The sequence below is a fragment of the Vulpes lagopus genome, chromosome 15 (assembly GCF_018345385.1).
Source record: "Vulpes lagopus strain Blue_001 chromosome 15, ASM1834538v1, whole genome shotgun sequence".
Lineage (NCBI taxonomy): Eukaryota > Metazoa > Chordata > Mammalia > Carnivora > Canidae > Vulpes > Vulpes lagopus.
Window position 1 is genome coordinate 16,497,471 of NC_054838.1, and position 17,378 is coordinate 16,514,848.

General features: G+C 39.8%; 2 protein-coding genes across 5 annotated transcripts in view; one reads left to right on the forward strand and one right to left on the reverse strand.

Annotated features, from left to right (window-relative positions):
* SBF2 (SET binding factor 2) overlaps positions 1–17,378 on the forward strand; it is a 468,462-nt gene that overhangs the window by 95,052 nt on the left and 356,032 nt on the right. For all 3 annotated transcript variants that reach the window (XM_041730425.1, XM_041730423.1, XM_041730424.1), the window contains exon 2: positions 3–88. In XM_041730425.1, coding sequence (XP_041586359.1) covers positions 3–88 — 86 coding nt within the window. The remainder of the gene's footprint in view (positions 1–2; positions 89–17,378) is intronic.
* On the reverse strand, positions 12,612–13,611 carry LOC121476418 (glyceraldehyde-3-phosphate dehydrogenase-like). 2 transcript variants are annotated; one of them, XM_041730429.1, is made up of 2 exons: positions 13,491–13,508; positions 12,612–13,436 (listed from the first exon to the last, which is right to left on the reverse strand). In XM_041730429.1, the coding sequence occupies exons 1-2, from the start codon at positions 13,491–13,493 to the stop codon at positions 12,612–12,614; spliced, it is 828 nt and encodes a 275-aa protein (XP_041586363.1). In that variant the 5' UTR covers positions 13,494–13,508. The 2 variants fall into 2 exon arrangements, with proteins under 2 accessions (XP_041586363.1, XP_041586362.1); XM_041730428.1 differs by having other exon boundaries at positions 12,612–13,611.

Below are 17,378 nucleotides of genomic sequence, written 5' to 3' on the forward strand. Positions count from 1 at the left end.
AGGGTCAGGAGCAGGTCTCGGGAAAATAATCCAGAGATTTCCACAAAAGGACTGGGATGATACACCTTTTCCACAGGGAATTGAATTGGTAAGTTAGTATTGCTTTATTGTGCTTTTATAATGACACTTTCCTTTTTATGTTACATTTATAGTTTTATTTATTTTATAGTTACTGTTAAATGATTTGGTAATTTAACTGTAACATGTTACTAGAAATAATACCTCTGCTTCCAAGTATAGTAACCTTTGAATATATTGATTCTGGAATGCTTGTTTTGCTATTCTTTTCTCATTTAAGCTTCTTTCTAATATTAAAGATGAAATCGATGATCTTTATGTACATGGAAACTGTCAAATTCCTCTGATTCGCTAGTGAAAGTCTTAGCCTAGTAGCTTCAGTGATATTGTGTCACAAAACAAATAATTATTATATTTTTGTTTGAAAATTTTCAGGTTATTGTTTTGGTGAAAACTAAACAAAAACAGACACCTCTCCCCTTCACCTCTCGAAGGTTGGTTTAATGATCACCAGTCATGTTCAGTTTGGTCTTGAAATCACAAATTTGAATTCTTTTTAGCTACATGATCTGCAGATTGCTTTATAATAGTGCAGTTAAACTGCTTTATTTTTTATCATTTTTAAAGGAATTTAACAGTTGAACACATAATTTGGATGGTCAGGACATTCTGTTGACAGATCCATGGTGGTAAAATGAGGGACTGGGAAGAGGAGTACTAAAGCATTTTTTTAAAAAAGATTTTATTTATTTATTCATGAGAGACAGAGAGAGGCAGAGACACAGGCAGAGGGAGAAGCAGGCTCCATGCGGGGAGCCCAATGTGGGATTCAATCCCGGGACTCCAGGATCATGACCTGAGCCGAAGGTGGACACTTAACTGCAGAGCCACCCAGGCGTCCCTAAAGTATTTTATAATATGACTATAAGGTTTTGTTTTCAAACAGTAGAGTATGGATGTGTGTGTGTTTCTATGTACTTATATTGTGTGGGTGTATGCATTACATACATACACCCATATGAGAACTGTTCTGTAAAGCGGTTCTTGAGAGAACATTTGGAATGATTTGATAATAGAGTGCAGGCTCCGGAGGAGACTACCTGGGTTGAAATCCCAGCTGTATGGTATGACTTTAGACGAATCACTTAACTTCTTTGAGCAGCAATGTCCTTATCTATAAAATGAGGATAATGACAATACCAATCTCATATGGTGTTGTATAGATAAAATGGGAAAAAAAATACAAAACGCTAAGAACGATGGCTTCCAAAAAGTAAGTGCTCAGTAAATGAGGTAGCTTGTTGATAATTATGATAATTATTGTCATTGCCATTTGTTTGATATCTTGCAGCATCTCCCCTTTTCCCCCCAAGCCCCCAGCAGAATTGTTCGTTCTCTTGTTATTTTTCATCAGAAATACCATTAGGAATAAAACTGATGTTGAAAATTGTATATTTTCTCATTCTAGCTAATGACTGTCCATTTCTGCTTATGGAGGATAAAAGATACGTTGCTGAATGCTTAATTTTGATTGTTATAACCAGCTATATAAAGACGGCTGTGGGTTCTGTAGACTCATCGAGAGGGCAAATCTTGAAGCTGGGTATTAAAAATGGGGAAAGAATGTGAGGATCTAAGGAAAATAACTTTTTGGAGAGCCCTTGTAGTCCTATCTGTTCTCCACGACATGTATACAAATACTTGTAATTGGCCTTATGGTGTGAGTAACCAGGTATTAATACTGTTAAAGCTTTTAAACCCTGCTTCAGTATCCTTTTTAGTGATGACTGAAAGGGGGAAATTTTGGTGCTGAGGACCACTGAGAACTCTTGTGAGTTCTTACTGTCTCTCACATCAAAGTGTGGAGGGATATAAACTATATCATTTTGATAGTGTGAGTAGTGAATCACCATTATAAGCTTTAAGAACAACAGACATTATTGGGGCTATTTAGTTGTGACTGGGAAGGGATTATTTTTGTGTTTTGGATGCCAAGAGAATGAATACTGTGATGTCTCTGTTTTTCCAGTCATGAGGGAGAGAGACATATTGATTTCACTACCAAGTAAATGGTATTTTACAAACACTCCCTTTTTCAAGTGCTATCAGTGTATCTCCAATAACAAGTAGAGTCTTTTGTGGCTGACTGGTGAAGTGAGGTGCTAAGAGGTAGACAGAACTTTTCCTCACCTAAGATTTTCTTAGATGACCTCTTGGCTGATCTTAGCAAAGCATTTCAAGATTTTTGTGTGCTGGATTAATATTTAAAGAGTTTTTAATCTGGATTATACTGGAAATTGTTTTCCTTTTTAATTTTTCCATCATTGGATAGTAACTTTGATACTTTGTTGTGCTTTGTCAAGTACAAAATAAATCTGTTGATCTAATATCTATTAAAGCCCAATCTTAAAACGTAATAGAATAATTTAACTTTTAAATTTTGGTCTTTTTTATTATTTATTGCTTTGTGTTATGCTTGATGTATTAGAAGCATGCAACCATTCTACATTTGAATAGCAATAACTTGAATAACTGTGAAATACTGTAAAAATTAACTCCTATAAGCATCAAGGCCAGGTATAGGCCTAACCAAATTTTAGTCTAATTGAAGGTGATCTGGCTCAGTCCTAAGTGGTTTGTTGGTTCCAAGGTGGTCGTGTTTTACATGGAAAAAAAATTACAGTGTTTTACAGGGAAAAAAAAAAACTAAGCCCTTCCAAAATAGTAGAACAACTTTTAGCATATACCATTAATGGTAATATCTAACAGTTGTACTGGATGTGGGATTCAATCCCAGTCTCTCTCTCTCTCTCTCTCTCTCTCTCTCTCTCTCTCTCTCTCTCTCTCTCTCTCTCTCTCTCTCTCTCTCTCTCTCTCTCTCTCTCTCTCTCTCTCTCTCTCTCTCTCTCTCTCTCTCTCTCTCTCTCTCTCTCTCTCTCTCTCTCTCTCTCTCTCTCTCTCTCTCTCTCTCTCTCTCTCTCTCTCTCTCTCTCTCTCTCTCTCTCTCTCTCTCTCTCTCTCTCTCTCTCTCTCTCTCTCTCTCTCTCTCTCTCTCTCTCTCTCTCTCTCTCTCTCTCTCTCTCTCTCTCTCTCTCTCTCTCTCTCTCTCTCTCTCTCTCTCTCTCTCTCTCTCTCTCTCTCTCTCTCTCTCTCTCTCTCTCTCTCTCTCTCTCTCTCTCTCTCTCTCTCTCTCTCTCTCTCTCTCTCTCTCTCTCTCTCTCTCTCTCTCTCTCTCTCTCTCTCTCTCTCTCTCTCTCTCTCTCTCTCTCTCTCTCTCTCTCTCTCTCTCTCTCTCTCTCTCTCTCTCTCTCTCTCTCTCTCTCTCTCTCTCTCTCTCTCTCTCTCTCTCTCTCTCTCTCTCTCTCTCTCTCTCTCTCTCTCTCTCTCTCTCTCTCTCTCTCTCTCTCTCTCTCTCTCTCTCTCTCTCTCTCTCTCTCTCTCTCTCTCTCTCTCTCTCTCTCTCTCTCTCTCTCTCTCTCTCTCTCTCTCTCTCTCTCTCTCTCTCTCTCTCTCTCTCTCTCTCTCTCTCTCTCTCTCTCTCTCTCTCTCTCTCTCTCTCTCTCTCTCTCTCTCTCTCTCTCTCTCTCTCTCTCTCTCTCTCTCTCTCTCTCTCTCTCTCTCTCTCTCTCTCTCTCTCTCTCTCTCTCTCTCTCTCTCTCTCTCTCTCTCTCTCTCTCTCTCTCTCTCTCTCTCTCTCTCTCTCTCTCTCTCTCTCTCTCTCTCTCTCTCTCTCTCTCTCTCTCTCTCTCTCTCTCTCTCTCTCTCTCTCTCTCTCTCTCTCTCTCTCTCTCTCTCTCTCTCTCTCTCTCTCTCTCTCTCTCTCTCTCTCTCTCTCTCTCTCTCTCTCTCTCTCTCTCTCTCTCTCTCTCTCTCTCTCTCTCTCTCTCTCTCTCTCTCTCTCTCTCTCTCTCTCTCTCTCTCTCTCTCTCTCTCTCTCTCTCTCTCTCTCTCTCTCTCTCTCTCTCTCTCTCTCTCTCTCTCTCTCTCTCTCTCTCTCTCTCTCTCTCTCTCTCTCTCTCTCTCTCTCTCTCTCTCTCTCTCTCTCTCTCTCTCTCTCTCTCTCTCTCTCTCTCTCTCTCTCTCTCTCTCTCTCTCTCTCTCTCTCTCTCTCTCTCTCTCTCTCTCTCTCTCTCTCTCTCTCTCTCTCTCTCTCTCTCTCTCTCTCTCTCTCTCTCTCTCTCTCTCTCTCTCTCTCTCTCTCTCTCTCTCTCTCTCTCTCTCTCTCTCTCTCTCTCTCTCTCTCTCTCTCTCTCTCTCTCTCTCTCTCTCTCTCTCTCTCTCTCTCTCTCTCTCTCTCTCTTTTGTTTTTATGTAAAGAATTTGCCCTTTTTTTCTTTTCTTCTGTTGAGAAATACTGAACTTTAATTTGGATGGATTTTAAAAATAAAAATATGAAAATAAGCTAAACCAAACATAATGACTACTTTTCCAGTTCTGGGATATTTTTATCTTTTTCTTGTGCTTTTTAGGCACACATAGAAACCACAGACAGTCATATAAATAAAGTTACAGTTAATTTTAGTAACAATATTTCAAAGAAAATTTAAGAATTGTTTTGCAGAGGCATTCTATGGCTAACAATCTATTTCTGATTATAGGAACAAATATTTTTATTGGCTAGGGTTTGGGCATCAGCAAAATAGTATTGTTCTGACAGTAGCTCTTTTTAAAAGATACCCTGTCTCAGAAGTGAATCCTTTGTATTATTCAGAAAATTTTGTGCCATATTCTTCACTGCTTCTCTGAGGCATTTGTAAAGCTGTGTAATTTTTTTAGAAGACTAAATTACTATGATAAAAAAATGCTGTGGCTTGAGTAAAAGAGTAATAAATGTTTAGTTAGAATCTCTAAGTTTCACCTTTGTAAAACATGAGTTCAGTTACTTACATAGTAGTGATTTGACTACCTGCAGTATGAATCCAGTTTTCTGTAAGTATAGATTGGAGAGAAGAGGAATAAAACAGTGTATGCAACATTCTGAAGTTTTAACATAGAAATAGTCTTAGTATGGGATGCTATTTGTGCAGAGAAGTAAGTATAAGTACCATGTAATGCTTTAATTCTTTAAGCCATTTAGAATGCATTGAACACAACATAGGATAGCAGTTGTCCAGCTGACCTGGATATAAATACTGTGTGGTCAGGGAACTGAGTGTAGAAAGGATGGAAGAGAATATTCTCTCCCTTCTTTGTAGAGGAGTATGTATGAAAGGAGAATGAGGATGGTAGTGAACATATTGGATGACAGAATCAGAGTTCATAAAGATTTTAAAAGGAAGTTATAGTTATTAGCTAAGAAGATGAGATATAGGGCAGTAAGTAAAAATGTAGGTTTCTGCATGTGAGTATAAAAAGCCACTTGTATAACTAATTATTTAGAATAAAGATGGACAGGATAATTTGCCAGCCAAAGAGATTTGAGAAATACATGAAGACACCTAAAAATATATAATTATAAAAAATACCTATGAAGATATTATAGGTAGTGTCCAAAGCCTCTGTGCTGACATAGGGCACTTGGTGATGAATTCATTTTTTTTTTTTAGATTTATTTATTTATCTTAGCAAGTGTGTATCAGTCGGAGGAAAGGGCAGAGGGAGAGAGTATCTTTAAGCCGACTCCCTGCTGACAGGGAGGCCATCTGGGGACTTGATCCCCAGACCCATGAGATCATGACTTGATCTGAAACAGAGTTGGTTGCTTAGCTGACTGAGCCACCCAGGCACCCCTGATGAACTCAGTTTTAAAGATGGTATAAAGAATGTTTTTTTTTTTTTAAATTTTTTTAAATTTTTTATTTATTTATGATAGTCACAGAGAGAGAGAGAGGCAGAGACACAGGCAGAGGGAGAAGCAGGCTCCATGCACCGGGAGCCTGATGTGGGATTCGATCTCGGGTCTCCAGGATCGCGCCCTGGGCCAAAGGCAGGCGCTAAACCGCTGCGCCACCCAGGGATCCCGGTATAAAGAATGTTTGGAAGTACTTTCAGTTTTATGTAGAGTTGAGGCTGAAAACATAAGGATCCTGCTCTGAAGTATGAAGACATGGCTTTTAAAACATTCTAAAGACTACAAAAAAGACATTTAAAGTTATGTTCATGACAAAGCAAGTAGATATAAACGGAGGTTAAGCTGGTAAGTGGTGGTTTGAACTCACATTTTTGTTTCCTACTCCCAGACAATTGTGTCTTTGAAGTAATAAAACCACATGGCAGGTTGGAACCTGATGTAGTCTAGAGCATGCATCTGAAATATAGTAGATTCTCTCGACATCTCTGAAGTGGAGGATACTCAGTCTTAATGTTATTTTCATATTGCTCTATGCTCATCAAAGTGGCTTGTTTCCTATACTAGATTTTCAGTTACTTACAAACCTTTTTATTTTACTGTTGGATTGATAGTCTCAGTTATGCTAAAGAATTTTCACCTGGCCAGTCTCTGGGGTCTGCTACTTCAGTACGGCTCTCAAAACCATTGTAGGACAAGGTTTTCTCTCCATGTTAAGGTTCTCTTATTCTTAATGCTTTGAATCCTGAGGAAAGTGTAGATCTACACAGACCTAACCTACTACAAATTCACACTGTTTGCAAATAGCCTGGCTCTCGTTATCACAGGGAGTACTGCAGCTTTTCTGTTGTATAATTGTTGTATCACCACTATGGGTTATTCTACTCTTCTTAACTTCTGGTTCCTTTTACAAGTTTTCTGTTTCCATTGATTTTAAGTATCATTAAGACTAGCTAAAAACATCTTTTCTTTACTTTATCTCTTTTAGCTATTATACTATTTCTTCATTATAAAATGTTTCGAGGGATCCCTGGGTGGCGCAGTGGTTTAGCGCCTGCCTTTGGCCCAGGGCGCGATCCTGGAGACCCGGGATCGAATCCCACGTCGGGCTCCCGGTGCATGGAGCCTGCTTCTCCCTCTGCCTATGTCTCTGCCTCTCTCTCTCTCTCTCTCTCTCTCTCTCTCTCTGTGACTATTATAAATAAATAAAATTAAAAAAAAAAGACATAAAAAAAATAAATAAAATGTTTCGAATGATTCTCCTTCATTTGCTGTCTCCATTTTTCTTTTTTAATATTTTATTTATTTATTCATGATAGACACACAGAGAGAGAGGCAGAGACACAGGCAGAGAGAGAAGCAGGCTCCATGCAGGAAGTCCGACGCAGGACTCGATCCCGGGACTCCAGGATCGCGCCCTGGACCAAAGGCAGGCGCCAAACCGCCGAGCCACCCAGGGATCCCCTGTCCCCATTTTTCTAAGAGACAAGTGTGGTACAGTGCAAAGAATATGGCATCAGGAATTCTAAAACTATGAGCAAAGTTCATTTACCCTTTCTGAAAATATTGCTTTTCTTATAGGGCTGTTATCAGGTGGTTGTTAATATTTAATAAGCTATAATGTTATGATTTCCTGCCATCTGCTCATACACCCATCTTATCCACATCTCAAGGGTTTATTCTGAAGTTTAGTTTAATGTCTTTTCCATTCCGAAATTACAAAGTTGAAGTTTCTAGTATTTTCTTAATTCATGAAGGTAATAATAGCTGTTATAATAGATAAACCTTGAGATTTTAGTGGCTAGCATGATAGAAGTTCTTCTTTTATTACTTGCATGAAGTCTAATTAGTGGCAAGTAAATGGGAGTGGGGTTTGCTGTCTTCAGAGTGGTGTTGTCAGGGTCATCTTGGGTATTACCATTGACAGATTGGGAAGAGAAAGCATGGAGGATAGTAGGGCTGAGTTTTATGGGATGGGCCTGGGAGGCTGTATGCATCACTTCATTCTATTTATCAGAAAGTTAGGGACACCTAAGTGGCTTAGGGGCTGAGCGTCTGCCTTCAGCTCAGGGGTTATCCCCGAGTTCCAGGATCGAGTCCAGCATCGACCTCCCTGTGAGGAGCCTGCTTCTTCCTCTGCCTGTATCTCTGTCTCTCTCTCTCTCTGTGTCACTCATGAATAAATAATAAAAAAAAATCATAAAAAACAACAACAATAGAAAGTTATATAGCTCCAGTTAACTATAATGGGAGTTTGGCAAATAAAGCCTAGATGTGTGCCTAGGAGAAAAGCAAAACAGATTTAGTGAACAACTAGCTTTTTCTCTGCAACAATGTTCTTGTTGAATTCAAACATCTTTTTCCTTATTGTAATTCTCCTTGACCATTTTATTTTTGGACATTGCTGTTATTTAGTCTTTGTCTGGGTTCCTGGCACTGAACTCCTGAAACCCTTGGAATTTACTGTCTTTCGTATGCTAATGAATAGCTGATTGGTTTAGTGGGCCCTAGATTGCTTCAGGAACCAACTCTGATTAGAGGTCTGGAAATTTCAGCCCCACTGGGGAGAGGAGAGAAGCTGGAGACCGAGTTCAGCCACTAGCAGCCAATGGTTTAATCAGTCATGCTTACCTAATGAAAAACATACCATAAAAACACTAAATGAAAAGGTTCAGAGACCTTCTGAATTGGTGAACACATTGATGTGATGGGATGGTAGTGTCCTTCCAGAAGGTATGGAGGCTCTGTAGGTCCCTCTTCTTATACTTTTCCTAATACCTCTCTTCTTTTTGGTTATTCCTTAGTTGTATTCTTTATAATAAACTGATAAATATAAGTAAGGTATTTTTCTTGAATTCTGTTTTTCTAGTAAATTATTGAACCTGAGGGGGGTGATTGGGTAAGCCCCTGAATTTTTATTCTGCACACAAAAGTGTGGATAAACTTAGGTACCCAGTTTGCAGCACACATCTAAAGTGAGAGCAGTCTTGTGGAGCTGAGCCCTGAGCCCATGACCTCTGGAGTCTGTGCTAATGCTGGGTAGTTAGTGTCAGAATTGAATTGAATTGTTGGACACCTAGTTGGTATTGGGAAAAAACTTCATGCATTTGGTGTCAGACAAGATACAAGACAGTTTTCATCATGCTAATTTGATGAGCAAACTCCATAGGTTGGTTGCATATGGCACATTTCCTTTATTCATCCATTGATACATAGGTTGCTTTCATATTTTGCCTATTGTAAATAATGCTGCAGTGAATACAGGGGTACATATAACTCTTCAAATTGGTGTCTTTGTTTTCTTTGGATAAAGCCTGGAAGTGGAATTACTGGATCATATGGTAGTTCTAGTTTTAAAATTTTGGGGAACCTCCATACTGTTTTTTGAGTGGTTACACTAGTTTACATTCCCACCAACAGTTCCCAAGGGTTCCCACTTCTCCACAGCCTCACCAACACTTGTTATTTTTTTCTTTTTCATAGTAGCTAATCTGATAGGCATGAAGTGATATTTCCTTGTGGCTTTGCATTTCCCTGATGATCTGTGATGTTGACCATTTTTTCATATGCCTGTTGGAAATTTGTATGTCTTCTTTGAAAAAATGTTTGTTCAAGTGTTCTGCCATTTAAAAAATCAGTTGTTTGGGATCCCTGGGTGGCTCAGCAGTTTAGAGCCTGCCTTGGCCCAGGGAGTGATCCTAGAGTCCCGGGATCGAGTCCCACATCGGGCTCCCTGCATGGAGCCTGCTTCTCCCTCTGTCTGTGTCTCTGCTTCTCTCTCTTTCTCTGTGTGTGTATGTCTCTTGTGAATAAATGAATAAAATCTTAAAAAAAAAATCAGTTGTTTGTTTTTTGGTATTAACTTGTATAAGTTCTTTATGTATTTTGGATATTAATTTTTTTTAATTTTTATTTATTTATGATAGTCACACAGAGAGAGAGAGAGAGGCAGAGACACAGGCAGAGGGAGAAGCAGGCTCCATGCACCGGGAGCCCGACCTGGGGTTCGATCCTGGGTCTTCAGGATTGTGCCCTGGGCCAAAGGCAGGCGCCAAACCGCTGCGCCACCCAGGGATCCCGGATATTAATTTCTTAAACAAAAAAAAAATTTTTTTTTTAAAGATTTTATTTGGGCAGCCCAGGTGGCTCAGCGGTTTAGCGCCGCCTTCGGCCTAGGGTGTGGTCCTGGAGACCCGGGATCAGTCGTCCCATGTCAGACTCCCTGCATGGAGCTTGCTTCTCTCTCTGCCTGTGTCTCTGCCTCTCTCTCTCTCTCTCTCTCTCTGTGTCTCTCATGAATAAATAAATAAAATCTTAAGAAAGAAAGATTTTATTTATTCATGAGAGAGAGAGAGAAAGAGAGAGAGAGAAACAGACACAGGCAGAGGAAGAAGCAGGCTCCATGCAGGGACCCTGACGTGGGTTTCCAGGATCACACCCTGGGCTGAAGGCGGCGTTAAACTACTGAGCCACATGGGCTGCCCTAACTTCTTATTGGATGTATGATTTGCAAATATCGTCTCCCATTCAGTAGATTGCCTCTTAGTTTTGATTTCTTACCTGCAAAAGTTTTTTAGTTTGATGGGGTAATCCCAGTTGTTTGTTTTAGCTTTGTTGCCCTTGCTTGAGGATACTGGTCTCCCCAAAATATTGCTGAGACCAGTGTCACAGAGCTTATTACCTGTATTTTCTTCTAGGAGTTTTATGGCTTCAGGTCCTACATACAAGTCTAATTCGTTTTGAATTTCTTTTTGTACATGGTGTAGGAAAGTGGTCCAATTATATTCTTGTGCATGTGGCTGTCTAGTTTTATCAGCTCCATTTGTTAGAGAAAATGTCTTTTCCCCACTGGATATTTTTGCCTCCTTTTTTATAGATTAATTGACCATGTAAACACGGGTTTCTTCTGGGCTGTTTTGTTCCACTGATATATGTGTCCATTTTCTTGCTAGTAACACACTGTTTTCATTATTGTTTCATGTTTCTTCGTGTGTGTGTGTGTGTGTGTGTGTGTTTTAGTTTCTCTAGCAAGTGGTGGTATCACTATTTTGTCAGTCTTTCTATACTTGAATCCTAGTCATACCCCACACCACACAGAAAAATTAACTTGAAATGGGTTGTAGACTAATTGTAAAATTGAAACTAAAAGATCTATCTTAATCTAATATCTATCTATCTATCTATCTATCTATCTATCTATCTATCTATCTAAGATTTTATTTATTCATTCATGAGCGACAGAGAGAAAGAGGCAGAGACACAGGCTCCCCACAGGGAGCCCGTTGTAGGACTGGATCGCAGGACCCCAGGATCATGCCCTGCGCTGGAGGTAGATGTTCAACCACTGAGCCACCCAGGTGCCCCGAAACTAAAAGATTTAAAAAGAGAACGTCTTTGCAACGTTTAGTTAATGAAAGACTTTAGATGGAACACCAAAAGCATGACTGAAAAAAATTTTTCTGGAGTACCTGAAAACCTTTGAAAAAGAATGTATCATTATACAATAAAGGTAGATACTCAGCAAGAATTCTCATTTTGTTTCATAGATTTCATTTAGAATCTACAGAATTTGGATGCTACTTGAGCCTTCTCTATTTACTCTTTTAGTGAGGAGAAGGACATTGGAAAAAATGAGGGGACATGCAGCAGTTCACCTAGAAGCTCAGGGCAAAGTTTTCTTGGGTGTTATCTGTGCTTTTGAGCCAGGTTTTCTTCTTCAAGTCAGAATTTTGGATATATTATAAATATATGGGGTGACTTTGACAGTAGAACTTTTTAATTAAAATTTTAATTGCTGTAGATAATAGCCAACTTTTGATATGTGGTATGGAAGAAAGAATAGTGAACTTTGGGGTTTTATCTATATCAGTGTATATACCCATGTATAGATAAATAATTTTTTTAAAGATTTATTTGTTTATTCATGAGAGACACAGACTGAGAGAGAGAGGCAGAGACTTAGGCAGAGGGAGAAGCGGGCTCCTCACAGGGAGCCTGATGCGGGACTCGATCCTGGATCCCAGGATCACGACCTGAGCCAAAGGCAGGCGCCCAACCGCTGAGCCACCAGGCATCCCTAGATAAATAATTTTTTTCCTAGATAAATAATTTAATTATAAATGACAACAGCTATTTAGAAAGAGCATCCATTTCCTAGGTCATATAATCTATTTTCAAAGGTATATAAGGAATGATATTTTGATATTATCCATCTCCCTAACTCTCAGTTTTGGTCTGATCAAGTACTTCCATGATCTAGAAATCTTATTTATTATATGGAATATGTTCAGATGTTTTTGCTTGAGTTTGTATTGTGCTTTGAGTATTCATGTGGAACTTTCCCAGTTATGGAAATCACTGTGCATGGTCATCTCCCTATAAGTTACAAACGTGTCAGTTTTAAAAAGTGAAGTATTTGGTGGCCTCTAGTGGTACTCATGTGTCTATAAAAAGTCATTAATATTGCCAACATACAAAATTTAGGGGGAAGGAGTTAGTAAGGTGACAAACACATATATGTAGATTTATCAAGGAAAAGTTTTTGATCTTTGAAAACTAAAATTTTATTAATCAATTATAAATCTTTTTTTTTTTTTTTTTTTGGCTGGGTACAGTATACTTTATTGATGGTACATGACAAGGTAGGGCTCCCCAAGCCCCTCCCCTTCCTCGGGGTCTAGGATGTAAATTGGAGGTCAGGAGATTCTCAGTGTGTTGGGGGTTTAAGTTGGGGCAGGGACTCCCCAGCAGCTGAGGGCCTCTCTCTTCCTCTTGTTCTTGCTGGGGCTAGTGGTCCAGGAGGCTCTTACTCCTTGGAGGCCATGTGGACCATGAGGTCCACCACCCGGTTGTTGTAGCCGAATTCATTGTCATACCAGGAAATGAGCTTGACAAAGTGGTCATTGAGGGCAATGCCAGCCCTGGCGTCGAAGGTGGAAGAGTGGGTGTCACTGTTGAAGTCACAGGAGACAACCTGGTCCTCAGTGTAGCCCAGGATGCCCTTGAGGGGGCCCTCCGATGCCTGCTTCACTACCTTCTTGATGTCGTCATATTTGGCAGCTTTCTCCAGGCGGCAGGTCAGATCCACAACTGACACATTGAGGGTGGGGACACGGAAGGCCATGCCAGTGAGCTTCCCGTTCAGCTCAGGGATGACCTTGCCCACAGCCTTGGCGGCGCCAGTGGAAGCAGGGATGATGTTCTGGGCAGCCCCTCGGCTGTCACGCCACAGCTTCCCAGAGGGGCCATCCACGGTCTTCTGGGTGGTAGTGATGGCATGGACGGTGGTCATGAGGCCCTCCACGATGCCAGAGTGGTCATGGATGACTTTGGCTAGAGGAGCCAAGCAGTTGGTGGTGCCGGAGGCATTGCTGACAATCTTGAGGGAGTTGTCATACTTCTCGTGGTTCACGCCCATCACAAACATGGGGGCATCAGCAGAAGGAGCAGAGACTCCTTCCCTCTTGGCCCCGCCCTTCAAGTGAGCCCCAGCCTTCTCCATGGTGGTGAAGACCCCAGTTGACTCCACAACATACTCAGCACCAGCATCACCCCATTTGATGTTGGCGGGATCTCGCTCCTGGAAGATGGAGATGGACTTCCTGTTGATGACAAGTTTCCCGTTCTCAGCCTTGACTGTGCCGTGGAATTTGCCATGGGTAGAATCATACTGGAACATGTACACCATGTAGTTGAGATCAATGAAGGGGTCATTGATGGCGACAGTATCCACTTTGCCAGAGTTAAAAGCAGCCTTGGTGACCAGGCGCCCAATACGGCCAAATCCATTCACTCCGACCTTCACAATCGTGTCTCGGGGACTCAGCTGGCACTGCACCAGAAGATGCGCTGTCTGTCGAACGGGGAGGAGCAGAGAGCCATCAATTATAAATCTATCAATTATAAATCTATTAGTGGTGTGGCTGTCTCTACTAATTTATAGCAACATTTTTTTTTAAAAGATTTTATTTATTTATTCATGAGAGACAAAGAGAGAAAGGCAGAGACACAGGCAGAGGGAGAAGCAGACTCCATGCAGGGAGCCTGATGCGGGACTTGATCCTGGGACTCCAGGATCATGCCCTGAGCCAAAGGTAGATGCTCAAACTCAACTGCCGAGCCACTCAGGCATCCCTATAGCATCCCTTATCATCAATAGACTTCCTTTACTTTTCAGAAATGCCTTGAAATGATATACATGTATCTTAATTGGAAGTATTTCCATGTAGCTTATACTTGGCCAGCAATAGTGTACTACTGCATTGTTCTGAGATGTGTCCATGAAGGGGAGTGCTAAGATTGATTTCTGACATCTCCTTAAATATAATAAAAGATAAAAATAGGTATGAGTATTGCATAAATTAATCATAAAGATAATTAGTCCTTAAAGTTTATTTCTTTAAACAGCAAATTCTGGTTAACTTAAAAATACTTCACATTTAGCAGAATTGTCTAGAATCTGAAATGTATGTAGAAATTTAGAAAGATCACTTCAGAAGTTGGGAAAATTTATTTAAACTCAAGATTTGGAAAGCTAAAGAGAAAACACAGCTTTAAGTAAGTTAAATTTATTTTATTTATTTTATTTTTTTAGATTTTATTTATTTATTCATGAGAGACACAGAGAGAGAGAGGTAGAGACACAGGCAGAGGGAGAAGCCGACTCCATGCAGGGAGCCCTATGTGGGACTCGATCCCAGGACTCCAGGATCATGCACTGGGCTGAAGGCGGCGCTAAACTGCTGAGCCACCGGGGCTGTCCAGTTAAATTTATTTTAAGTGCTGAAAACTTCATTCATGCTAAAAATAGGATACAAAGTCTAGAGATATTTTAATAACTTGCCCCAAATCATAAAGCTCCTAAATATTGGCAGAGTTAATAATAAAACTCTGGTCCTTTGACTCTTTACTAAAGGTTATTAAAAATTAAAATACTCTTTGTGTTTGTTGAGGGAAACTCATTCTTTAAAAAGTTTTTTTCCCCTGCTATTTAAAAAAAATGGTTAACAGGAATAGCCTTACTCTAATTAGGCTTAACTGGCATTAGAAAGACATGAAAAGTATTTCGACATCAAATTCAGAAAAATCCAGTGATACAAATCTTTGTTAACTAAGGAGTTGGTGATTTTTATTTCCTCCCAAGATAGACTCTTTTTACAAGAATTGACTATAGAACATGTGGATTTGGGAATAACTTTGATTATGACAGCCATAGTATTCTAATGAAAAAGTTATATTCTACTATTGGGTTTATAACTGATTGAAAGATTTCACTAAGAATATGGTAAGATGTTAAGTATTTTTCTCAAATTCAGTAGTATGTACTTAGAAATAAACTGATATAAAACTTAGATGTGCTATCAATTTGTGAATTAATTATGATTTCCATTGTTTGAGGCACAGTGGGTTCTTTTCCCAGGCAGAGACAGTTTTGCCTGAGTATTAATAAATAAGATGAAGTAGAATCCTGGATTCTGGTTTTAAATGTTTTACTTTCTGATAGCCCAGAGAAGTAGAGGAAGAGACATGCTCAGAGTTAAAAAAGAGGCACAAGAAGTTCCCTGTTCATGAGTGATACTTCCACTCATTCTATCAGCCAGAGATTCTTTTAAAGTAAACGTGGCCTCTTTAAATTCTGGAAGATGCATTTTAATGATATTGTTCTACCTAGGTAGCATGTGTAATTTTATTTCACAGAACAACCTGTTGTCTCTTGGTGACAGTGACAGCTATAAGTAGAATGATGTGATGCTGCTAGTACTAATAGTGAAGAATCACTTTCTAAACATGAAAAAAGATTAAGAGTAGAGTCCAGAAACTAATAATTTAAAAATTTGGTATGATGATGAAAATGTTATGAAATCCTCAGAGTCTCCTGGTCAAATTCTAACCTTTGTTTTGATGGTTAAGTCAGTTTGTATCGAATACTCTTGCCAGGTGGTCAAGTGTCTTTAGCCTATATTAAATACTTCCGGTGATTTATCTTTAAGTGATTTCTTAGTGCCTATTATGTGCAGTTTGTTTGGTGCTGAGAGTTCAATGGTAAATAAGACAGGTATGACCTATGCCTTCATATTCAGGCTTGTAGCATATTTATAATGACGGCAAACATTCTCTTTTATATAAATTCACCTTCATAGTTCTATACATATCATCTTCAAAGGTCTTGCTCTTTTCCATAAATTTATAGCACTAACCTGACCTGTTTGGGTTAATATTCTAGTTTTTGTTCCTGTACTTGGAAATAATACGGGTTTTCCATATTAAAAGCCTGTTTGGGACACCTGGGTGGCTCAACCGTCAGACCTTAGGCTCAGGGCATGATCCCAGGGCTCTAGGATCCTGTCACACATCTGGCTCCCTGCAGGGAGCTTATTTCTCCCTATGCCTATGTCTCTGCCTCTCTCTTTCTGTGTCTCTCATGAATAAATAAATAAAATAAAATAAAGCCTGTTTACTAAATTTGTATTAAAATATTTAGGGATCCCTGGGTGGCGCAGCGGTTTGGCGCCTGCCTTTGGCCCAGGGCGTGATCCTGGAGACCCAGGATCGAATCCCGCGTCAGGCTCCCGGTGCATGGAGCCTGCTTCTCCCTCCTCCTGTGTCTCTGCCTCTCTCTCTCTCTCTGTGACTATCATAAATAAATAAAAATTAAAAAAAAAATTTATATATTCGGGGATCCCTGGGTGGCTCAGCGGTTTGGCGCCTGCCTTCAGTCCAGGGTGTGATCCTGGAGTCCCGGGATCAAGTCCCACATCAGGCTCCTTGCATGGAGCCTGCTTCTCCCTCTGCCTGTGTCTCTGCCTCTCTCTCTCTCTCTCTCTCTCAAGTCTGTGTCTCTCATGAATAAATAAATAAAATATTAAAAAAATAAAATATTTATATATTCAAATTCCTCTTTTGAAAGTTGGAGGTTCTAAAATGTTTGGATGTATCACTATATTACAAACACTACAGGACTTGGGGCAACCTGGCTGGCTCAGTTGGTAGAATGTGTGACTCTTGGGCTTGGAGTTGTAGGTTCAAGCCCCACATTGAGTGTAGAGATTATTTAAAAACAAACAAAACAAGAAAAGAACAAATACTATAGGACTCTTATTAATTTAATAAAATTAGATTTTCTAGTACATATGCAGGGCAGAATGTTGAAACTTATCAGCCTATTTATTTATTTAAATATTTTATTTTTTATTCATGAGAGATGCAGGGACATAGAGGAAGAAGCAGGCTCCTCGCAGGGAGTCTGATGCAGGACTTGATCCCCAGACCTAGGATCACACCCTGAGCCAAAGGCAGACACTCAATCACTGAGCCAGCCAGGCATCCCCTTATCATCCTATTTAATAATATTACATTGAGAGTGGGATTTCAGACAAATAATCTCCTTGAAATGACTAAAATGGGGATCTTGTTCCATGTAATGCTGGATGTTATACTGTATCAGTGTATGCTTAGGATCTTTTTTTTTTTTTTTTTTTTGTATGCTTAGGATCTTAAGTTGCCTTCCGTTTTTCAAAAAGAAATTCCAACTCTGACATATCTTTGGATATTTGTTTTAGCTAGCTTTTGCAGT